Consider the following 25,773-nt stretch of genomic DNA (forward strand, 5'->3'; position numbering starts at 1 on the left):
CAATATTAGTGATGTAATTTAGTTGCAAACTCAACTTCAATTTAATTTTAATTTTTATTTTTGTAGACATATGCACTTGTACCAACAGTCAGTAAGAGTGTAACACTGCTGTCCATGATACATAGCTTAAGTTTCTTGAATTTTCTAAACCAAGTCACATGCGAGCCTGTCTGTGTTCTGGGCACAACTCTTCTACTGTCTAAGCTAAACAGCGCATCTGCAGTTCCCACTCAGACAGCATAGCAGGATGGTTGAGGAAATGGGCACTGAAATGACAGAGAGTTGCCTGTGTGCCAAAGGGCTGCACATATGCAGAGATCCTGGTTGCCCCTATATTATAGAATACACTAACTGCTCAAACGTGTTTGAAAATTATGTCAGTAATGAACTGTAGCAGTAGGTATTGACATCTCTATCACCTACTGCTGATCAAACAGACCAAAACCACAGGGCAGAATATTTTGTGTTTATGAATAGATTTCCTAATTTTAGTTACAGTACTCCTAATTTTTAAGATAATACAGCTGAAACTGAAGCAATTTTCTCATGCAAAAGCTATCATTAAGAAAACTAAGCAATGCAGATGAGTGAGCAGCTTGAGAGAACTACAGAGACCAACTTAATCAACCCCCAGCAAATTTACTCTTTCTTGAGATTTGTTCCTTGTAATCAAAATCATAACAAATTAGTTGCAACACACTCAACCAACAGGAATGATACAAAAATAATTCCCACATATACTACAATTTCTTATCTGGAATTCAGAATTGGTTCTTCATGTTCTGGTACAGAAGTCTTAACAGCGTGCCTACAGATGTGAAACAAGAAAGTGGGTATCACCACAAATTTAAAGAAAAATTCAATTAAAAGCACATTGCAGAATAATGTCTTCTGTTAATAATCTGGGTTCCTAGATTCAGGGATAAAAAATCACTGTTACTAACATTACTCGTTACAGTACTGCTTACAGCCTAACTGTTTGCATAAAAGTTAAACAAGGACTACTGGTTAAACAATAGCTCCACAGTATAAATGGTCTTTCTACTCTTTTTTAAGCACCAACAGATTTTAGCAAGTAATCTTTGATGGCTGTTAATTTTTAATATGAGAAAACTTGCTAATAAATTGAATCATTGTAGTGGACTGTGAGTTTACTTGTACATTTATCCTTCATGGAAAATGCCCTTACCACCTGAGATATTCATGCAAAAATTGTGTCACATTTTTAATCAGTTCACACACTATGTGATCAAAAGTCTCTGGACACCTGACTGAAAATGACTTAAGAGTTCATGGTGCCCTCCGTCGCTAATGCAGGAATTCAATATGGTGTTCTCCCACTCTTAGCCTTAATGACAGCTTCCACTCTCACAGGCATACATTCAATCGGGAATCAGGTGCTGGAAGGTTTCTTGGGGAATAGCAGCCCATTCTTCACAGAGTGCTGCACTAAGCAGAGGTGTTGATGTCGATCAGTGAGGCCTGGCACAAAGTCAGCGCTCCAAAACATCCCAAAGGTGTCCTATAGGATTCAGGTCAGGACTCTGTGCAGGCCAGTCCATTACAGGGATATTATTGTCCTATAACCACTCTGCCACCGGCCATGCATTTTTAACAGACTCTTGATTGTGTTGAAAGATGCGATCACCATCCCCAAATTGCTCTTTAACAGTGAGATGCAAGAAGGTGCTTAAAACATCAATGTTTGCCTGTGCTGTGACTGTACCATGCAAAACAACTAGGGCATTTTTCCACTGTTCAATCATCCAATGTTTACACTCCTTACAACAAGCAAGGCATTGTTTGGCATTTACTGGTGTGATGTGGAGCTTATGAGCAGCTGCTCGACCATGAAATCCAAGTATTCTCACCTCCTGCCTAACTGTCATAATACTTGCAGTGTATCCTGATGTAGTCTGGAATTCCTGTGTGATGGTCTGGATAGATGTCTGCCTATTACACATTATGAATTACGGCCCTCTTCAACTGTCGGCAGTCTGTCAGTCAACAGATGAGATCAGCCTGTACACTTTTGTGCTGTATGTGTCCCTTCATGTTTCCACTTCACTATCACATCATAATCAGTGGACCTTGGGGTGTTTAGGGTAGTTGACATCTTGCATACAGATGTATGACACAAGTGACAGCCAATCACATGACCATGTTCGAACTCCCTGAGTTCTGAGGAGCACCCCATACTGCTCTCTCACAATGTCTAATGACTACTGTAGTCGCTGATTTGGAGTACCTGGCAGTAGGTGGTAGTGCAATGAACCTAATATGACAAATGTATGTTCTTGGGGGTGGCCAGATACTTTTGATCACATAGTGTAAGAGAAAGGATATGAGGCATGGACAGATAGTTCAGTAAGACATCACCAATAAAAAACTACATCCTAAGTTTGAGTCCCCATCTGACGTACAGTACAAAATTGATCTTGTTGCTCAGTGAAAAGTTCTCTCTTGAAATTTTAATGCAGCCTACATGTGAGCTCACCGGCTACATTTGGATGAACGAACCAACTATGTGTTCACTGAGGTTCTTTCAGTAGCAAACTGTAGTGTTTGAGCAAGAACACAACCTACAATAATTCTGGCTCAACTATATCTTAGGGTCGGTTCTGTACTGCTGCCTTTTGGCCCAAATAATTAAACATCAATGTGACTTTGTACAACACTCAGTGGAATTTTATAGAATTAAGCACATGTTTTCAAATATATTAAATTAGAATTATTAACAAATGAAATGAGGTATAATATCCCAAAGGATAACCAAGTAGCCTAATGCAACTTGTAAATTAGTTGCCAAGTGAAGAATCAAACAAAGAAAGCATGTACAAAAAGTTAGCAATACATTTCTAAATAGACTTGCAGCAGATACTTAAATGAATCAATCAACAGACAAGAGCAGAGCAAAGCAAGCAAAGCATCAAATGAATAGTTCCAAACAGTTAATGAACAGAAAGTTATTTTTTGTGGATCATGGATGATTTAAATCAATTTTGAACCCTTATCACCAATGCTAAAGCTGTACTCTTGCCTGAATTTTAGTCATACCTGTTAGGTAAATTATCTTGCTGGCATGATTTTCCATCAGCCATTAAAGAGAAGCCTTCTCTACATTCACACCGGTACGATCCTGGAACTGGTATACAGATGTGAGCACAAAGTTCTCCTGGCAATGTGTCACAAAGGCTCTCCAAAGCTGAAACAACCAGTCATGGCATACAGTATGAATTATTCTTACAGTAGCAAGGAAAGTGAATTTTAATGTATGCACTGACTTCAAATGTATTATGTATGACAAGATAAACATTAATAGTTATTACACTAACAGCCCTAGTTATTAAAGTGGGAAAAGAATCAGACATGACTTAAATGTACCAATAATCTGAAACAGTGTTTTCTGTCAGGGAATCAAACCATACAACAAACTGCCCAAGCAAATGAAAGGTATAGCTAAAACCAAAATTTTTAAGAAATACATCTTTAACAATACATTGAGCATTACTTAAATAAGCAAAGTAAGGTTTAATAAAAAAATGTTGCAGCTGACAAAAATTTACAAAATAAAACATCTCTGTCATTCCACAATATATTTTCAGAGAATAATGCATGTTACTACAAAACAAAGATTTGTGATGGAAAACGCTAACCTCGTTTCACACCCCTGAGCTCAACATCTCATTTATTGTGGAGGGATGCTGATTCAGATTTTCCAGAGAGACAAATAAAGATGTACAAATAATGTAATGGAGAGGCAGGTGTATCAACATGGTCCTGATGTCAACTGAAAAGAAGTGTGTGCAGTGCTATTATTCCTTACTGAAATTTGGCATTAAAAATATATTCCTTTTTCAAGCCAAAAGGTCAGTTCATGGAGCAAATACTAAAGGAGTGATCAAGAGGCTTCCATTCAAAGGCTGTACAGTCCAGAATCAGTGTGCCAATCAGGCAAATTCACCATGAATACTGAGACAATCATCCCATGATGCACCAGGTTGAAGATATCCATTTGGTAAAACACCATGTCCTGCTGTGTGAAGAAGTTCGTACCTGCCTTCTGCATTCCTCGACCATCAGGGATCACTGACTATTCAAGTCCTTTTTTTGAGGGACTGAAGGCATGAAAATTGCATGGGAAAGAGGCCAGGACTATAGATGGGGTACTCAAAAGCCTCACACTTGGATGAGGCTGGCATCCCAGATTGACCAGCATCTTGTGTCAAATCTCAGCCACCACAGAATTTTATATGAAGATTGCAACTGTTCTCAAAAGAACAGATACCATTGATGACCATGCAGCTTCTCTAGAATAAATTATAATTAATTGAAACCCTCAGCTGCCAACAGGTGTTGTTGGTATACCTCGATGGGGACAGCTGAAAATGTGTGCCCCGACCGGGATTCAAACCCGGGATCTCCCGCTTACATGGCAGATGCTCTATCCATCTGCGCCACTGAGGACACAGATGAATAGTGTGACTGCAGGGACTTATCCCTTGCACACTTCCTATGAGACCCTCATTTCCAACTGTTCACAATCTACGTACATAATGTTCCTAATAGATATTTGCCCATCCACTCATTACTTGTGCCAACTAAGGTGACAATTCCTGTCTCACAGGAAGCGTGCAAAAGATAAGTCCCTGCAGTCACACTATTCATCTGTGTCCTCGGTGGCTCAGATGGATAGTGTGTCTTCCATGTAAGCAGGAGATCCCAGGTTCGAATCTCAGTTGGGGCACACATTTTCAGCTGCCCCCATCACGGTATACCAACAACACCTGTCGACAGCTGAGGGTTTCAATTAATTATCATTTATACCACAGAACTTGGTGCACCATTCCACAATGGGTATTTTTGATGGACATGTTGCCCCATACACATTCTTCATTTTATGATGAATATCTACTGGTGCTTGTCCTTCAGCAGCCAAGAAAAGAATAACAGCATTTTGGTTCAGTTTGGATCCGTTTGGTAATAAGGTCATCATAGTTAACATTTCTGCACTCTCCACATGCACATCAGAAAGACATGAATGCTACACTAACCCCTTGCTACATTTCAGTTCTTGTATAACCAGATAGGAGTCATGCAACATTGCATATACACTGCAGCAATGCCCTGAAGTGGAAACTCTCTGATTGACCCTTACTAAAATGAGAATAATCATCATTAAGACTTAAAGTAGCTTAAGTTGCTCCAGAAGGGTGTCCATTATTTTCAGTAGCTTACCAGCAGCCATAAAAAGTTCAATTACTAATAAAAATCAGTCTAAGATGAGCCTAAACGATTTATTGGTGGGCAACTCCTTCTACTTCACTGATGAATTTCTCAGTATAACCAGCTGATGTGTACATACAAACTTGGAGCATGCTGGAATAATTGCAGGTCAGCAATCAATAGAGTGACAAACCAGGCAAAGATAAAAATTTCACTTTTTTATTTACTCAATGACTAGTTTTGGGCTGGGACCCATTTTCAAATCATTGTGCCAGATGGTCAAAATGGTATATCCAAAAATACAAAAACCATCTCAAAAATATATGTGTATTATGTAACTGTTTATCTGCAGTTCATAACACATATATATTTTTAACATGGTTTTTGTATTTTTGGAAATACCATTTTGACTATTGGCATGATGATTTGAAAATGCATCCCAGCCCAAAACTATCACTGAGTAAATAAAAAAAGTGAAATCTGCAACTTTGGCTGGTTTTTTGTAGTACTGATGGGTGTATATTGCTAATAATATCAAATAATGTGGGTGTTAGAACTCTCTGACTTCTATACAAATTAAGTGCAGTAATTTGATCATCATAAATAAGTGTTGTAAAATGATTTTTCTATTTGATGATGCATGGCTACAATAGCCTAAGAATTATCGAATGCAGCTCATTGTATTGAACAAGGCTGCTATCACCTTTCAAATGAAAATGTATTTAGGATTTCTGGATTTATTCCACATCCATGAAGACCACTTGGGATCTGTGGAAGGTACTTTACCATATTTACTAGCATTTTTCTTTGTAAATATTTATTGTGTATTCTCATTTTCTGACATGTTCTCCTCACCATGGATTTATTGCAATGGAAAGTACATCTAAGCTAATCTAATGTAAATGCAATGTGTGCAGTAACTTGTGATGAAATGTTAATAAGCTGTGTTACACTAGTAAGTCACAAATGGACATTAACAAAATCCGAGACAGCAAAGGAACCTCTACTAGCAGCTGCCACCAGAGCGGAATTTACAGACAAAAAAAATTACTATCACAAAAATTGATCTCACGTTTCCTCCTGTTTCTCATGCAGATATCCATCACAAAAAAGTAAATAAATAGTTTTTTCAAAGACATGATTAGTGCTCACCTGGTAATGGTGGTGTTGATATTATCCCAGGATTGTCTGCAGGTTCCGAAAACTTTGTACTGGAGGATACTTCAGCACAGCAAGTCTTGTATGCTTGATCCCATGGATGACCCAAAGAAAATGACTGAAAGGTGCATCCCATTGCCATTGATCCCGAAAACAGACCCAATTTGCATGCTTCACAGCAGTCCTGTACAGAAATTTTTAATAAAAATTAAATAACAAATAGACCAGAGATAAATATATATGATTATTAGTTTCATTGAAAAAATTACTGTTTGTTTCCATTCCACTGAAAAAATTTCTTAGTAGACTGTTTGATTTGTGTCAAATTAATAATATAAAATAATATGGTAGATATGGAGGGAGGAGTTGCCACATTTATTAATAACTGCCACAAATTCAAGAACATTGACATTAATAAATTCTGTTTAGAGCAGCATCTAGAAGCATGTGCAACAGAAGTAGACTTCCATGACAGATCCTATATAATAGTAACTATTTACTGAGCACCTGCAGGAAATTATAATCTATTCATAAATCATGTAGAAGTTCTTTTGGGTTATTTAACAGTAAGAAACAAAGAAATTTTGATTGCTGGTGACTGTAATAGAGATTTTCTAATTCAATCTTCCAGTAAACATTTACTGCAGTTAGTAATGTTGTCTTTCAATCTAACTCACACTGTAAACTTTCCAACTAGTATCACTAAACCCTCAAGGACAGCCATTGATAACATTTTTATAGACAAATCAAAGGAACAAAATCATATCATAAAACCTGTAATAAATGGACTATCAGATCATGACATGCAGCTCCTTGTTTTAGATGTAAATTCTAAGCAGATTATCAAGACTGCTAAATCTGAATACAGGAGAGTATTCAATCAACCAAAAATTGAGTGTTTTAGAAAACTGCTCAAAGATATGGACAGGAAAGATGTTTATAGTGCTCATGACATGAATGAAAAATATAACACATTCATGAACAATGTCAGTACCATGTTTGAAAACTGTTTTCCTCTGAAAGTTACTCAAATTAAACAGAAGTCTATAATAAAACCATGGATCACACAAGGAATAAAGATTTCCTGTAAGACAAAAAGGAAAATGTATCTGTCAACCAAGAATAGCTCCAATGCTGATGATTTAGCTAAATACAAGGAATACTGTAAAATATTTAAAAAAGTAATTCAGCCATCTAAACAAATACACTATGAGAAGAAGATAGCAATGTCAGGGAACAAAATAAAAAACAATATGGGATATAGTGAAAGAGGAGACTGGTAGAACCAGAAAGGAACAGGAGCAAATAGCACTAAGGGTAGATGACACATTAGTAACCGATGAGCATAGTGTGGCAAATCTATTTAACAAGTACTTTATATCCATTACTGATAGAATGGGATCGTCAGGATCAGTAAATAATGCCCTTGAATATCTGAAACTAGCCTTTACAAATAGCTTTAGGAACATGAATATGTCACTCACATCACCAAAAGAAATAACTTCCATAATAAAATCTTTAAAAACAAAGCATTCTAGTGGTTACGATGAAATATCAACAAAGTTAATTAAGGCATGTTCTTGTCAGTTTAGTACAATTCTAAGTTACTTGTGTAACCAGTCAATTATAACTGGGACATTTCCTGACTGGCTGAAATATGCAGATGTTAAGCCTCTATTCAAGAATGGGGATAAAGAGATGCCATCAAACTACAAACCGATTTCACTTTTGCCTGCATTCTCAAAAATTTTAGAAAAAGTTATCTACAGGCAGCTTCTCAACCATCTAACCACAAATAACATATTATCAAGAACACAGTTTGGATTTCTGAAGGGTTCTGATATCGAAAAAGCTATTTACACCTACAGTTAAAATGTGCTTAATTCATTAAATAACAAGTTACAAGCAGCAGGTATTTTCTGTGATTTGTCAAAGGCATTCGATTGTCTAAACCACAACATCCTTTTAAGTAAATTAGAATTCTATGGTGTCACAGGCAGTGCTACAAAATGGTTCAAGTCATACCTCGCTAACAGGAAACAAAGGGTGTCAGTGCAAGGGACTAGTGAACTAAGTCATCAGTCATCATCAGAATGGGAAGAAATTACATGTGGTGTCCCACAAGGATCCATCTTAGGGCCATTGCGTTTTCTTGTGTACATTAATGATCTCTCATCAGTTACACTGCCAGAAGCAGAGTTCATTTTGTTTGCAGATGACACAAGTATTGCAATAAATAGTATGTCGAGTATAGTTCTAGAAAGATATGCTAATGATATTTTCATGAATATTAATTAATGGTTTAAAGCCAACTCACTGACATTAAACTTCGAAAAGATTCACTATATGCAATTCAGAACCGGTAAGAGCTTTCCACCCAGCATATGCATAAAGTACGAAGAAAAGCAGATAGAAGAGGTTGACAGTCTTAAATTCCTGGGATTACGACTTGATAATAAATTCAGTTGGGAGGAGCATACGACAGAACTGCAGAAACGCCTTAACAAATCTGTATTTGCAATTCAAGCGTTAGCAGACATAGGCGACATAAAAGTAAAAAAGCTTGCAATCTTTGCCTACTTTCATTCCATAATGTCATATGGTATAATATTTTGGGGTAACTCTTCAAGTCAAACAAAAGTTTTCAGAGTCCAAAAGCGTGTAATACGTATTATTTGTGGAGTAAACTCATGGACATCTTGTAGAAACCTCTTCGAAGAGCTGGGTATACTAACTACTGCCTCTCAGTATATTTACTCCTTAATGAAATTTGTCCTAAATAATATATCTCTTTTTCCAACAAACAGCTCAGTTCATACATACAATACCAGGAACAAAAATTATCTGCACAAGGACTTAAAAGCACTTACTTTAGTTCAAAAAGGGGTCCACTACTCAGGAACACTCATCTTCAATAATTTGCCAGCAAACATAAAAAATTTAGTTACAAATAGAGATCAGTTTAAAAGGGGCCTGAAAGACCAACTCCTTCTACTCCATTGACGAATTTTTTAATAGAAACAAATGATGTGTTGTATATATTTATACTATTTGTATTGTTATTTCACCTTTAAAAAAAAAAAAAAAAAAAAAAAAAAAAAAAAAAAAAAAACGAGAGAGAGAGAGAGGTGACATGTTCCACATCCACAGGGATCTTCTCAACATGGATCTATGGAACGAAAACTAATCTAATCTAATGGTGTTACTGCTCCACATCTTCAGTGCAGTAATGTGATAAATGTGTGTTGTAAAATGATTTCCTGATTTAATGATATGTGGCTACAAAGAGTTCAAGAAATATAATATGCATGTCAATGTACTGTACAATTACATGTTTCATGAGAAGTTTGTTATTAGCTGCCAAACAAAAATATGCTTCAGATTTTTTATTTATTCCACATCCGTGATGAACATTTGACTTAGGATCTGTGGAAAGGACATTAGCAGATCTCTTTTTTGTAAATATGTATTTATTCATTTTTTTATTAGATGCTAAACATCCTTGGGGATACCCTCACCATTGGCCTACGAAACAAAAAGTATTTATTATCCAAAATAACATAATCTTTCTTTTGTGTATGACAGTCATTAGCCCCATAATTATAAGTGCTCAGTAGAGGCATGTAGATGAGCAAGTGTACTTTCAACAACAATTGATGAATGGAGCATTTTGTTTTGTGTTTTCTTATAGACCTTTCTAACTGAAATGCTGGACTTTCTAATTGTTCTTTACAATGCAGGAAATGCTGCAAAATGGTTCAAGTGTATACCTCTGACAGGAGACAAAGGATGTCACTTGGGTGGAGACATGCAACGAGACATCAGGCATCATTCAACTGGAAACTAATTACATGTGGTACAATACAAGGTTCCATCTTAGGGTCCTTACTTTTTCTCCTTTATCTTGATGACCTCTCATTAGCAACATTTCAGCTGCCAAGTTCATTTCATTTGCAGAGGATACAAACATTGCAATAAATAGCAAATCAAGTGTAATCTTAGAAAGACCAGTTACTGAAGTTTTCATGGACATCAACATATGGTTCCTAGCTAATTTTTTGTCACTAAACTTTGAAAAAATGCACTATATTCAGTTCAGAACTTATAAGAGGTCTAAGAACGACAATAAAAAATTCTTGATATTACAAATTGATAATAAATTCAACAATGAGGAGCACAACACATAACTGCTGAAGTCCTATACAAATCTCTATTTGCAATGTAAATGTTGTCAGACATAGGAAATATAAAAATGAAAAAACTTGCATATTATGATTACTTTCATTTATAATGCCATACTATTTCTTGGGGTAACTCATCAAGTCAAACTGAAGTGTTTTAGGTCAAAAAATGTGTAATGATAATTATTTGTGGGGTGAACTCAAGAATATCCTGCAGAGGCCTGTTTAGAGAACTAGGGAGATTAACAATTGCTTCCCAATACATTTATTCCTTAACAAAATTTGTCATTAAAAACATATCTATTTTTCAGACTAACATCTCAGTTCAGGGACTCATTATTATAATAAGAATAATCTTCACAAAGATTTAAAGTCTTTTACTTTGGTCCACAGAGTTTCATTATTCTGGAACACATATTTTCAATAACTTGCCAGCAGCCATTAAAAGATAACTATCAATAAAGGACCTAAAAGTCTATATTGGTGCCCAATTCCTTCTACTCCATTGATGAGTTTAAGAGAGAACAAACTAGTGTGCACTTGTTACTAATAGCATCAAATAATATGAGTATTAGTACAATCTGTCTTCTCTACAGATTCAATGCATTGATTTGATCTCTGTGAATTAGTGTTGTAAAGTGATTTTTCAATTTAGTATTTATTGCCTTTTAAATTCAGATATGTTTAACATTTTTTGAGTCATTCCACATCCATGACAATCACTTCACTTGGGACATGTGGAAGCTACATCAGCTTATTTGTTTTTAATTGTAAATATTTATTGGGTGGTTTGAGGATCTCCTCACTATGGATCAATTGGAACAAAAAGTATCTGTCATTTAATCTAATGTAATAAACTGTGTTAGACATTGTTACCTTGTGAAACTGTCCTCCACATTTATCTTCTGGAGTACAGTCCTTCCCTGATCTTGCTGCAGTTTTTCCACTTTCACACTGTTCATCTCTGAAAATAGTATGTATACAACATTACAGTCATTTACATTTATTGTCTGATAAGATGACAAAATTGGAGTGGTTATTTGGACTTATTGTAGGTGTATTTGACATTCAGTCATGTAAGAATAGGAAATCAGTTCTCATATATTTTACCAAGTATGATCCATAAACATATACAAATTGTAATCAATCTGCTATGTCTATTTGATCAACACACCCACAGTCTTTTTATTTCTCTCCTTTTCTGCTCCTCCCCCCCCCCCCCCCCCCCAAATCTCTGACAAACCACCCAACTGCACATAGTTACTCTACCCTCTCCTCACTTCATCCCTCTCTATGCTCTCATAAGCAGCACTTTACCATCCCCCACCACTACCCTACTATCCTTCCCTCTCCCCACCCCAGCCTCCTCTTTAACTCCACCACTCAGACTGCTTCTCCCACCATGCTGTGTGTGTTTTGTTAAAATGGATAAAATGAAATACAGCATAATCAGAGAATTATTTGTTTTGTTTTGGACTGTTTATTGCCTGAAGAAATACACAAAAAACCACAAAGGAACTATGCAAATAGGATACAAATGAATAGATTTGATGTACATTTAGAGACAAACAAATGATTACAATTTTACAGAAATAAGATGGTTATTCAAGGCAAAGAGAGAGAAAGAGCTTCACAAATTGAGCAAGTCAATAAGTATTGAGCCACCTATGGCCCTTATGCAAGCAGTTATTTAGCTTGGCATTGATTGATGTCCTCTGGGATATCGTGCCAAAATATGATGATCGTTGCAGTAATACTTCAGATATCATGACTTTCCCAATACCAAAGCACTTTTCTTCATCCTAATACAAGGATTTTCATCAGTCTTAGTTCACAGCTATGGGCATCTATCCAGTCTTTGACTACTGTTTCATTTATGCCTGAATCATGGATTATGTCTCATCCATAGTGATATTCTTATCCTCAAAATCAGTTGGCTTCTTTCTAAGATGATCCAGATATTCAATTTTGGTTTTGTTTTTGGTCAGTATTCAATAAATATGGCACTGAGCTTGCAAAAATTCTGATCATCTTGAATTTACTTTATTTTAAAGCTGTTTATGCACAATGCCACCTGTTATTTCAAACACTTTGAATTGCTAATCATTAAATTTCACATTATGAATGTTCTTGTTGGTTGCAGTTTTGGGACAATGAAGCACTGAAAGTGGCTAGCTGGCTCTTACCTCCCAGTTCTAGGGAACTGTTAATTGCGTTTCACACCTCACCTCAGTTATGATTAACAGAAGTTTTTATAGCTAGGCTCAGTTATAGTGAAATCTTTTATGAGTTGAAATTTTATACCCCTCACCTCCTCCTGAAACACAAATATGGCATTGCACTCCATAGTCCAATAAATGTAAGTCTTCTGTTGTTTTTGATTTATTATTGCCTTTAATGCAGTTTATACTTACACTAGTTTCTAATTATCCCTAATTGATGATGCATAGAAAAGGTGAAATACATCACATGAAGATTAAATAAACCTATCTTGTGCAACCAAGACCGTTTTTTCTGTTCTAAGTATCTATTACGGTTGTTGTACCAGTGCCACTGTGGTAATCATGGAGTGGAGTGATTTTAATCTCAGGAGTTTTGAAGAAATCTTGCCCAAAATCCTAAAGATCCATTCTGTATTCAAAGAGGAAATGATGTGCTCCATGTCCCTGTGTCAGCAATAAAAAGATCAATCATTGCTGTACTTGCTGCAGTCATCCAGTTTGCCAGACTGATCATTTGGTGGTGTGTGGAGAGAATTTTGGGCGAATACTGACCATTTGTGAAAGACTCTGTATCAATTTATATTTGATGTTCATTATATGCTGCTAATTTTCCATACTCTATATGTTCATCTCACAGCAATTTATTACTGCTGTTTAAAATTTTATATTTCATTTCATTTCACTGTTATGCAGGGTTATGTAAACTTTTTTTTTTCCTATTTTGATTTACGTTGAGTTTTTTGTGTTAAGCTGATGTTTGCATTGTAATATATGATAATATGAAATTTATGAATAAATATTTGTGATGAAACCAAAATAAATTAATCTTCATGGCTAAAACAATGTGGTATCCTTTTGGACCCCACAACACCATTTATGATAGAAAGAAGTCACCACTTCATTTGAAGGTTAAGGGTGGATATCCAACTGAACGTCCTGCATGGTTTGTAGCTCCCAAGGAGTTTGCCTTTGATCTTGATGTTGCAAACCTTTGTGATCACTGTGGCGCACCATTTTTCATTTGGTGTTCATGGTGCAAGTTAATGATTTGTTCTGAACATTTAAGAAATGTCGACAATATCCATTTTGTGAAGTGTAACACATACCATATAAAGTTTATCTTTGAACCTCCTGGACCCACATTTTATGTCACCTTCCTGATATTCTCCTGATTCACATGGTGAGTCATTAACAGCAAAACTGTTAACCCAAGACTTTCAAATGTGCTTTACTTGAGCTTGTGACCTCACACGCATGGAGTTCCTTGTGAGACATAGAAGAAAATGCACAATGAATAATTTCTAAACCAGTTTTAAAACTAATGATAAACAAAAGGAGCATTTGATAAATCTCTTAACTTCATATAGCCTGGAAACAATGGTACCTGAAATTACTATGTGGATCTAACACAGTAATTGACCACATTTATAATTTTGTGGATAGCTGTAGTTCAGCAACTGCAGAATATTACATCACAGATAAACAAGTCAGTGATCAGTTGCACAAGAAAACCTTTATTTGGTTCACCTAACCAGTTTCAACAGTTGTTTTCAGAAGTGAAATCAGCAAAAATCATTAACAAACCAATGTCAACAATAAGAATCGGGCATTCATGCTCTTTGCTACAGAGTCTGTTTCACTGACTGTGTAGTAAAGGACACAGCCATCTGATTCTTATTTTTGATATTTGTTAACTAATGATTTGAGCCTATTAAAGTCCTGAGAATGACAATTTCAACTGTCAAAACCATTTAGGTGAACCAAGTATAGGTTTTCTTGTGCAGCTGACTACTGACTTTTTATCTTTGGAGGAATGGACAGAGTGTTTATAAACAGCCTTGTTATAATGATACTAAAGTAACAGAGACTGGTTTCTGCAAGAACTTGACAGTTAATTTGGAACTAAGGAAGATAATTAAGAAAAATTCTGTGGTCAATGACAGATATATACAAAGAAGATTCATTACTGATAGCAGCATCAGTGTTGTTAACAATATGCTGCAGAGGGTTAAATGGGACAAAAACCCACTGCAAAATGCAGATAAAAAATTGGAGTAATGTTTCTCTAATTCTAAATATTGGTATGATATGGCATTCTACATTGTTGCTGTTGTTGTTGTTGTTGTTGTTGTTGTCTTCAGTCCAGAGACTGGTTTTATGCAGCTCTCCAAGCTACTCTATCCTGTGCAAGCTTCTTCATCTCCCAGTACATATTGTAACCTACATCCTTCTGAACCTGCTTACTGTATTCATCTCTTGGTCTCCCACTATGATTTTTACCCTCCACAATGCCCTCCAACACTAAATTGGTGACTCTTTGATACCTCAGAACATGTCCTGCCAACCGATCCCTTCTTTTTGTCAAGGTGTGCCACAAATTTCTCTTCTCTCTAATTCAAGTCAATACCTCTTCATTAGTTATGTGATCTACCCATCCAATATTCAGCATTCTTCTGTAGCACCACATTTTGAAAGCTTCTATTCTCTTCTTGTCCAAACTACTTATCATCCACGTTTCACTTAAATACATGGACACACTCCATACAAATACTTTCAGAAATGACTTCCTGACACTTAAATCTATACTCCATGTTAACAAATTTTGCTTCTTCAGAAACGCTTTCCTTGCCTTTGCCAGTCTATATTTTATATCCTCTCTACTTCAACCATCATCAGCTACTTTGCTCCCCAAATGTCAAAACTCCTTTACTACTTCAAGCGTCTCATTTTCTAATCTAATACCCTCAGCATCACCCGATTTGATTTGACTACATTCCACTATACTTGTTTTGCTTTTGTTGATGCTCATCTTATATCCTCCTTTCAAGACACTGTCCATTCTATTCAGCTGCTCTTCCAGGTCCTTTGCTGTCTCTGACAGAATTACAATGTCACCTACGAACCTCAAAGTTTTTATTTCTTCTCCATGGATTTTAATTCCTACTCTGAAATTTTCTTTTGTTTCCTTTACTGCTTGCTCAATATACAGATTGATGAACATTGGAGATAGGCTACAACCCTGTCTCACTCCCTTTCCAACCACTCCTTCCCTTTTATGCCCCTCGGCTCTTATAATTGCCATCTGGTTTCTGTACAAATTGTAAATAGCCTTTTGCTCCCTGTATTTTACCCATGCCACCTTCAGAATTTGAAAGAGAGTATTCCAGTCAACATTGTCAAAAGCTTTCTCTAAGTCTATAAATGCTAGAAACATAGGTTTGCCTTTACTTAATCTATTTTCTAAGATGAGTCATAGGGTCAGTATTGCCTCACGTGTTCCAACATTTCTACGGAATCCAAACTGATCTTCCCCGAGGTTTTTCCATTCGTCTGTAAAGAATTCGTGTTAGTTTTTTGCAGCCATGGCTTATTAAACTGATAGTTTGGTAATTTTCACATCTGTCAACATTTGCTTTCTTTGGGATTGGAATTATTATATTCTTCATGAAGTCTGAGGGTATTTCGCCTTTCTCATACACCTTGCTCACCAGATGGAAGAGTTTTGTCAGGGCTGGGTCTCCCAAGGCTATCAGTAGGTCTAATGGAATGTTGTCCACTCCCGGGGCCTTGTTTCAGCTTAGGTCTTTTAGTGCTCTTCAGCTTAGGTGTTTTAGTGCTCTTTCAAACTCTTCATGCAGTATCATATCTCCCATTTCATCTTCATCTACATCCTTTTCCATTTCCATAATATTGTCCTCAAGTACATCACCCTTGTACAGATCCTCTCTATACACCTTTCTGCTTTCTCTTCTTTGCTTAGAACTGGGTTTCCATCTGAGCTCTTGATATTCATACAAGTGGTTCTCTTTTCTCCAAAAGTCTCTTTAATTTTCCTGTAGGCAGTATCTATCTTACCCCTTGTGAAATGTGCCTCTATATCCTTACATTTGTCCTCTATCCATTCCTGCTTAGCCATTTTGCACTTCCTGTCGATCTCATTTTTGAGATGTTTGTATTCCTTTCTGCCTGCTTCTTTTACTGCATTTTTATATTTTCTCATTTCATCAGTTAAATTCAATATATATTGTGTTACCCAAGTATTTCTACTAACCATCGTCTTTTTACCTATTTGATCCTCTGCTGCCTTCACTATTTCATCCCTCAAAGCTACCCATTCTTCTTCTACTGTATTTCTTTCCCCCATTCCTGTCAATCATTCCCTAATGTTCTCCCTGAAACTCTCTACAACCTCTGGTCCTCTCAGTTTATCCAGGTCCCATCTCCTTAAATTCCTACCTTTTTTCTCCATTACAAACAATAAAATCATACAACTAAAAATCAAATTGATGGTTAATTCCAGATATAAAAAAGTTGGCCATCACACTTAGGAAGCTGGGAAGGTAGGAGAAGCATAATGGCATACAGCCATACCTTAGATGTTAGGGAAATGTCTGTCAGAAGCCTATATATGCTGCATAAAAAGTTGAATGATGACTTTTTACTAGAAATCGTAGCAAAAAAACAATCAGTTTGGATGGTAGTAAATGGCAACTTGGCTAAATGTAAAGTGGAAAACAGTAAGCTCATCATAAATGAAGAAGGAAAAATTATTAAAGACTGTGAATATGTTGATATTATATTTAATGATGACTAGACAACTGCAGTACAAAACGAAATTAAGAACGGATGAAAAACAAATAATAAAAACATAAAAGTTACCATAAATGGAAAGGTATAATGAATACTTCCTTTTCTAGTGTATTCCTATTTACACTTAAACAATCAACAATGAAGCCACTTTGTAAAAAGGACTATACATTTAACAAACAAAATTACAGTCCAGTATCTCAACCGTCTGGCTTTTCAAAAGTAATTGAAAGAATATTATTTACAAGACAGTTAAACATTGTGAATAAATACAAAATAGTCACCAATGTACAGAATGGTTTCAGAAAGAACAGATCAATATTGAAACAGACGTGTATCACTTCTTGAAACATGTTCTAACTGCATCAGATAAGGAGGAATTAAACTGTGAGTTGGTTTTATATCTGTTGTAGGTTTTTTGTCTTACTCATCCTGGGCTGCTGCACAAGAAACTGTATTGTTGTGTCTGTGGAGCAGCCCACAGTTGGTTTAAGTTGTAGCTATGTGCTAAGTAGCAAAGAGCTGAAATATCTCATGATGGTAGACTGTATTACTTAACATGCCAGAAAGTTAAGTATGGAGTGCCAAAAAATTCTGGTTTGGGCTCACTACTGTTAGCTTTCATAAATGTGCAGAGACAATGAAGTTGCTTAAATTACAAAAAGAAATCAATCAGAACAATGTTGTTCAAATAGCAAAAAGAAACATGTAAACCATTCTTTAAGAAACTGTGTATACTACCCCTCTCATGCCAATACATACTAGGCCTGTTACGTTATGCGAAGAAAAACATCAGTAAATTCGATAAGAGTTCAGATAGTTACCACCACAATACAAGATCAAAACATTTAAAGAGGTTGTTTCCTGATTCAACAAAAATGTACAGCAAAGATATTAAATATATGGGAACAAAATGTACAACCATCTCCCAACACAGGAGATCATCATGGAGTTAAAGTATTTTACAGCAAATTTAAAATCACTCCATCACTGTTCACCTTCTGGCCCTAATCACATGGGTCATATCCCTGTAGAAGGCCCAGGTGCAGGGTCTGTTTCGTACATCGGTTCACAATCTATCTTATCCCTGCCACTGGCATTTCCTATCAAATTAAACACAGCAGCTACATCATGTACAAACTCCACTGAAATCACTGCACAGCATTCTACATGGCTACAAAACAACTATCCAACTGGATGAATGGGCAGAGGCAAACTAAGAAAGTACCTAGTACATTTGCAGAGAAAAAAGGAAGAAAGTAAAATTAAGGCTTAATATCTCAACAATGATGGGGGCATTAGAGATGGAGTTCAAGCTCAGATTGCAAGAGGGGAGGGAAGAATATTGGCTATGTACTTACTAAAGGAATCATCCCTGCTTTTCTCTTAAGTGATTTAGGGAAACTACAAAAAAACCTAAACCTAAATGCCCAGACAGGGATTTGAACTGCCTCCCAAGTGCAAGTGTACTATCTAAATCACTACACCATCTCACTTGGTCTATTGTAGAGAATTCAGTGCAACATAATGTTGTTCTGTTGACTTCTTCATTGTCCGTACTACATGGATACTGTCCCCATCAACACAAGATTTTCCGAATTGCAACATACCCTTCATTCTCACAACCTCCCTGACCTGAACAGTGAGGTCATGTCAGTTTATCATTTTAGATTTTAGCAAACCACAATTATAAAAAATATTATTGCAATTAAGGTGTATGAGTGTTGATAATTACTTGACATGCATACAGAATGCACATCCAGAATTTTGATCTTATGGAGCATCAGTTTTCACTTTTACAGGACATACATTATTTTTTTCCAGTAAACCTGGGAAAGTATTCATTACTAGGCATTACAAATGTGAATTAGAGGCTATTTTGCATTGTTTGTTTGTTGATTAATACAATTTCAGTTATATTATTATGATGTTCAGTTTTTGAGCAGCATTTACTAATTTTATATGAACCTGCTTCAGCTAACCACTTCAAGGTTGGCTCAGCTTTGCAGATCACGAAGAGCAAAATTTTGTACTATGAATTTTCCTCATTGGCTTATTGTTGTTCTTTTTTCTTTTTAAAAAAAAAAAGATATCAGATTTGTAATGAGTTATGTGACACACATATAGTCCATTAACTTATCGTAACAGGGCTCCACAGCTTCTATGAACTTTTTAAATGATGTCATGTTGCTTTCAGCTGTCAGTGTTTTATTTCACAATAGCAGTTTCACCATTATGACATTTTCAAGCATAAGATTTTGACATACAGGTTCGTATTAGGCAAAAATAATGTAAATCTATATGTCAAAATCTTGTACTTGATAACAGCATAATGCCACAAGATAATGTAAACCTACATCTCAAAATCTTATACTTGACAACAACATAATGCCACAGTTGTTATTGTCAAATAAAACAGTGACAGCTGAAAGCAAGATGACTTCATTACAAAAACACATACAGTCAGTTTTTGAAGGGGATATCAGTGTTACAGGTTTGTGTTCCCCAGCTATTTCCTATGGTGGTTGTTGTGGGTAAGTAAACAAGGAATTCACTGTGGCACAGCCACAGAACTACAGTCTATAACAGAGAGACAAAGGAAATGCTGAACAAGAGGCATACTCTTCAGACTGGAATAAAAATAGTAAATTGTGAATTAAATAGAAGGAAAAGTAATGTCTGTGCCAGGAATATGTAGTCATATCTTCTTTTTCTATCTGTCATCATCTTGTTCTCCTTCCTCTTCTTTTCTGCATACATAAATCGAAGCGCTTTGCCCACTTTTCTTGCCTAGTACACACATGAAGTGGAGGCCAGATTCATGCTAATCTCAGGAACAGCTGTAGGAATTTTGTTACAGTTTTAGTAATAGTTAGATTGATTTGCGAGGAAGGCTTGTGTATATAATTCATAAATATTTAGTGCTAATTGGCTGGACTATGATTAATTAAAGCCCACTCTCACATTCCTTTGTCATTCGGTGGTGATACGTGAAAGGCTGCCTGATTGCTGCTCCATACCAGTGTGAGCATCACAACTTGTTTGTGAATTGCTCATCTAAATTTAAACTTCCCCTGCAATTTTATGCTGGCGACACTTGCAGCATCTGTAATGCTTCAGTGCAAAGAAAAAATGTTACATTCATGCAGTATTGCACTCTGGTTGTTTGGGATGAGTTTCTGATGTCCCTAAAATACTTACTGAAGCATCACACAGAAAAATGCAACACTTGCATAACAATTGCCTTATGGATGGCTGCAACATTTTCTTCTCTCCTATCTAATCTTTACTACTAATCACAACATGGATGACAGCACATGAAGTGGAGGCACCTGTCACTGCCATCTCGTGTTGAATTGTAGAACTCTTTAAAAGCATCCATACATTTTATACATTAAATTTTCTCACTGTGTTTTCCTGTCTGTATGTGAAAGCTACTCTCAGGAACTATTGTAGGGATTCTGATACAGTGGTCAGTAACAGACTGATTCACATATTTTCATTCTTAGTTCAAGGCTCTGTCACCATTGCTCATGCCAGTGTTCATTATTTCAGTAGCTTGGCTCATAGTTGTTTTCATGCAACTACTGTCACTGTCTACTCACAGAGTAATGTGAGTGGTTTTTGTCTTGATGGTTATCTTCATTTTCATTATTATGGTGACAGCTCTGTGATACACAATCAAGAGAGTTTGCCCCATCTTTACCACTCCCTGTGGCAGTGATGTTTCTCGACTCACTTAAAGACACAATTGTAGTGGGTGTGTGACCCATTGCCATTTTCCATTCTGGAGTTTGTACATTTTGTGCTATCTGTGCATCCTGATGGAACAAGTCAGTGTTGTCCAGTACAGGAATGAAGTGAAGGCCACTGAATCACACTGAATAATTCTTGCCATAATCTATGCATATCTACTTCTTCTATACATACATTTAAAGTTCCCCACCTAGGTTTCTGTCAGCATGTTCATGCTCATCTTAGGAACTTCTGCAGGGATTTTAATATGGTTTTCACAGACACACAGCTTGATTCAGATCAGACCTGCCAGGATATGATTGTCACTAATAGACAGACTGATATGTGAGGAAAGTTTATGTATACAATTAATAAATATTCTGTGCAAATTGTCAGAACTATGATTAATTAAAGTCCCACACTACTGAGAAAACAACGGTATTGCCATCTAGTGGTGAGTGGCAGAATGCAATGGAATCACACTATCTTCAGCAGCCTGGTGCTGTAGTGGTGCTACCTACAAATTTTACATTGTGCCGGGTACTTCATAACAGCGTTGCATGGCAGAACATACTTCATTCCAATGCTGTTCAGCAGATAGTACTTTGTATTAATGTGTTATGGCATTAGGTACTTCGTATCGATGTTGTATGGCAGACAGTATTCCAAACTAACGTTGTGTGGCAGATGGTACTCTGTACCAATGTTGGGCGGTGAAGATTGATTTTTACCAATGTTACTTGGCTGAGGGTAACCATACCAATAATAGGTGGGCCAGAGTGCTTCGTACCAATGTCCCATGGCAGAGAGTGCTCGGTAATGATGTTTCATAGCATAGATGCTTCGTATCAATGTTGTGTGTTGTGTGGCAGAGGGTGCTCCATACTAATGCTTTGTGCTTCTTAATTAAATAGTTCACAGGTGAACGGCCAGATGTCAGTATCCAACAGGCACAATATGTGACCATGTTGCTATCATTAGTGGCACTGATGAACTGACTGCTTAGAGGTCAGTGTGGCACTTCTGTCTCTTCATCCCCTCCTTCTGACTTGCTACTCTGTCTGCTGTCTGTGCTGAGCATCTGCTCCCCCACTCTTCCTGCTGACACACTGCTCCATCCTCCATTCGCACCCAGGTACACAAGCAGGTGGAACTTCTGCTGTTCCTGCACCTGCCACTAAGGTCAGTTTATTGAGGGCTATATCCTTCCTCTTCTTAATCAGATTAATTTAGGTTACCAGGCCTTGCTAAGGATGCTTCCCATGAACCATGGGCTCTGTTGTGGTGGGGTGACTTGCAAGCCTCAATGATACAGGTGCAATGCCAGGTGCAACTGCAGTGGATGAGTATCTTTTGAGGGGCCAGCAAACATGTGGTCCATGAAGAGGGACAGCAGCCTTTTCAGTAGTTGCAGGGGCAACAGTCTGGATGACTGACATCTGGCCTCGTAACATCAACCAATATGGCCTTGCTGTGTTGGCACTGTGAATAACTGAAACCCAGGGGAAACGGCAGCCATTATTTTCCCCTGAGGGCATATCACTATACCATATGATTAATTGATGATAGCATCCTCTTGGATAAAATATTATGGAGGTAAAATAGTCCTCCATTAAGATCTCTGGGCAGGAACTACTCAGGAGGATATTGTCATCAGGAAAAATAAAACTGGTATTCTATGAGTTGGAGCATGGATTGTTAGATCCCTTAATCACAGAGGTAGATCAGAAAATTTAAAAAGGGAAATGGATAGGTTGAAGTGAGATGCAGTAGGAATCAGTGAAGTTTGGTTGCAGCAGGAGGAAAAGGACTTCTGGTCAGGTGAGTGCAGCAATATAAATGCAAAAACAAATAGGGGCTACACAGGAATATGTCTAATAATGAATAAGAAAATAGGAATGTGGGTAGCTACTATGAACAGCATAGTGAATGCATTATCATAGACAAGACAGATGCTAAGCCAATACCCACTGTGATAATGCACATTTATATGCCACCTAGCTCCACAGATGATATAGAGCTTGAAAGAATGTATGATAAGATAAAAGAAACTATTCAGATAGTTAAAGGAGAGAAAAATTTAACTGAGGCAGATGAATGAGATTTTATAGTAGGAAAAAGAAGAGAAGACAAAACAGTATGTGAATATGTACTTGCAGAAAGGAATGAAAGAGGACACTGCCTGGCAAAATTTTGCACAGAGCATAATTTAATCACAGCTAAAACTTGATTTAAGAATCTGAAAGTAAGCTGTACACATGGAAGAGAACTGGAGACACCAGAAGGATTCAAATTGACTATGTAATGATAGGACAGAGATTTTGAAATCAGATTTTAAACTGGAAGATATTTCCAGGGGCAGATGTGGGCTCTGAGCACAATTTATTGGTTTTGAACTGCAGATTATAACCCAAGAAACTGCAAAAAAGTATGGACTTAAGGAGATGGGACCTGGATAATTTGAGAGAACCTGAGGTGGTTGAGGCAATGGAAACTCTGCATAGGAATATCAACAATCTAGGAAAACAGATAGATTGCTACTTACTGTAAAGAAGACACTTTAGGTTGCAGATAGGCATGATTAAAAGACATTTACACAAAGTTTTCAGCCACAGAGAAACAGAAAACACACACCATTCATACATAGAAGCAAGCACACCTCATGCACACATGACCGCCAACTCCAGCAGCTCAGGCCAGAATGCAACAATAACATGGGAGGGCAGTAGCAATCTGGAGGTGGTGGGGAAGGGGAAGGGGAAGGGACAGTTGTGTATGGGTGAGGGGACAGAGGAATGACCATCTGGCAGAATGTGCAGGGACTAGAATGCCAACAGGCACAGCCTCAGGAGACTGTGGGGTGTGGAGGTGGGGGAAAAAAGGAGCAGAAAGGAGAGATGCAGGAAAAGATGGGCTGAAGTGTTGGCAGAGGGCAGCAAAAAAAAGAGACTGGTGGACAAAAACGGGGAGGAGATGATAGGACAGATGGGGTGGAAACTGTTAGGTGGAGGGTGGGGCTGGTATTATTATGGGAGCATAGAATGTGTTGTAACAATAATTCCCATCTGTGCAGTTCAGAAAAGCTGTTGGTGGAGGGGAGGATCCAGATGGCTTGGGTAGTGATGCAGCATGTTATGCTCAGCTCCATGTTATACCAAAGGTGTTCTCAGCCACAGTTTGGCGGTGGCCAGTCATCCTGGTGGACAGCTGGTTGGTAGTCATACCAATATCAAAAGCTATACAGTGGTTGCAGCAGGGCATGGCTGCTTTCACAGGTGGTCCAGCTCCTGATGGGGTAGGATAAATCTGTGACAGAACTCAAATCGGAAGTGCTGGGCGGGTGGATTGCGCAGGTCTTGCATCTGAGTCTTCCACATGGCTATGATACTTGTGGCAACGAAGAGGGACTGGAGTGACATAGGAATGGACTGGGATGTTGTGGAGGTTGAGTGGGCAATCAAACACCACTTTAGGAGGAGTAGCAAGGATCTCAGCTATGATGTCCCTATTTCAGGACATGATGATAGCTAATCAAAGCCCTAGCAAAGGATGTGGTTCAGTTGCCCCAGTCCAGGGTAGTACTAGGTGATGGGGAAGGCACTCCTTTGTGGCCAGTTGGGGAGTGGGAGGATTGGCGGTGTGAGGAGAAATGGCGCAGAGGTCTGTTTGTGGACTAGGTCTGGGGGATAGTGTCTGTCTGTGAAAGCCTTGGTGAGACCCTCAGCATTGTGAACCAGAGAGCTTTTGTAAAGGGAGATATGCCATCCCCAGGTGGCTAGGCTGTATGGGAAGGAATTACAGCTGTCGAAACGCAGGTACTGTGAGTGCTTGGTGGGTTTAATGTGGACAGAGGTGCAAATGGAGCCGTCAGAGAGGAGGAGGTCAACATCTGTCTTCATTTCTTCACAACCTCAACACCATCTCTGCCATCCACTTCACCTGGTCCTTCTCAACCCAGTGTGCCACCTTTCGAGATCATATCCCCATGGAAGACCCAAATGCACAATGGCTGCTTCAATACACGAGCCATCTGGATCCTCCCCTTCACCATCAGCTTTTCTTAACTGTGCAGATGTGAGTTATCCTTACAACACATTATCCAATCCCATAATTATTCCGGTCTCAACCTATGGTGACATACTGTCCCCACACCTTTCACCCAACAGTTTCCATCCCCCCATCCCCCGTCCTATCATCTCCTCCCCATTCTTGTCTTTGTTTGCTGCCCTCTGCCAACACACCTGCCCATCTTTTCCTGCTTCTCTCCTTTTCACTCCTTTTTCCCCACCTCCCTGTCCCACAACCACCTGATGCTGTACCTGTTGGAATTTTAGCCCCTACACACTCCCGCAGCCAGTGTTCGGCTGTCCTCCCAACCATACGCTACTATCCCTTCCCCACCCCATACAGATCACTGCTGTAATCCCATGTGATAGCTGCAATCTGGCCTGAGCTGCTGGAGTTGGTAGTCATGTGTGCATGAGGTGTGCTTGCTTCTGTGTATAAACTGTGTGTGTTTCTATATTTCTCTATTGCTGGTGAAGACTGTGGCCGAAAGATTTGTGTAAGTGTCTTTTAATTGTACCTATCTATAACTTAACGATTCTTCTTTACAGTAAGTAACAATCTATCTTTTCCTATATTGTTGATGTTGCTGAGAGTTT

General features: G+C 37.7%; 1 protein-coding gene across 2 annotated transcripts in view; it reads right to left on the reverse strand.

Annotated features, from left to right (window-relative positions):
* LOC126297567 (fibrillin-2-like) overlaps positions 1–25,773 on the reverse strand; it is a 597,958-nt gene that overhangs the window by 410,504 nt on the left and 161,681 nt on the right. For both annotated transcript variants that reach the window (XM_049988509.1, XM_049988508.1), the window contains exons 3-5: positions 11,442–11,529; positions 6,379–6,568; positions 3,058–3,205 (exon numbers count right to left, since the gene is read on the reverse strand). In XM_049988509.1, the coding sequence (XP_049844466.1) occupies positions 3,058–3,205; positions 6,379–6,568; positions 11,442–11,529 (426 nt within the window). The remainder of the gene's footprint in view (positions 1–3,057; positions 3,206–6,378; positions 6,569–11,441; positions 11,530–25,773) is intronic.

Source organism: Schistocerca gregaria, chromosome X (genome assembly GCF_023897955.1).
Source record: "Schistocerca gregaria isolate iqSchGreg1 chromosome X, iqSchGreg1.2, whole genome shotgun sequence".
NCBI lineage: Eukaryota > Metazoa > Arthropoda > Insecta > Orthoptera > Acrididae > Schistocerca > Schistocerca gregaria.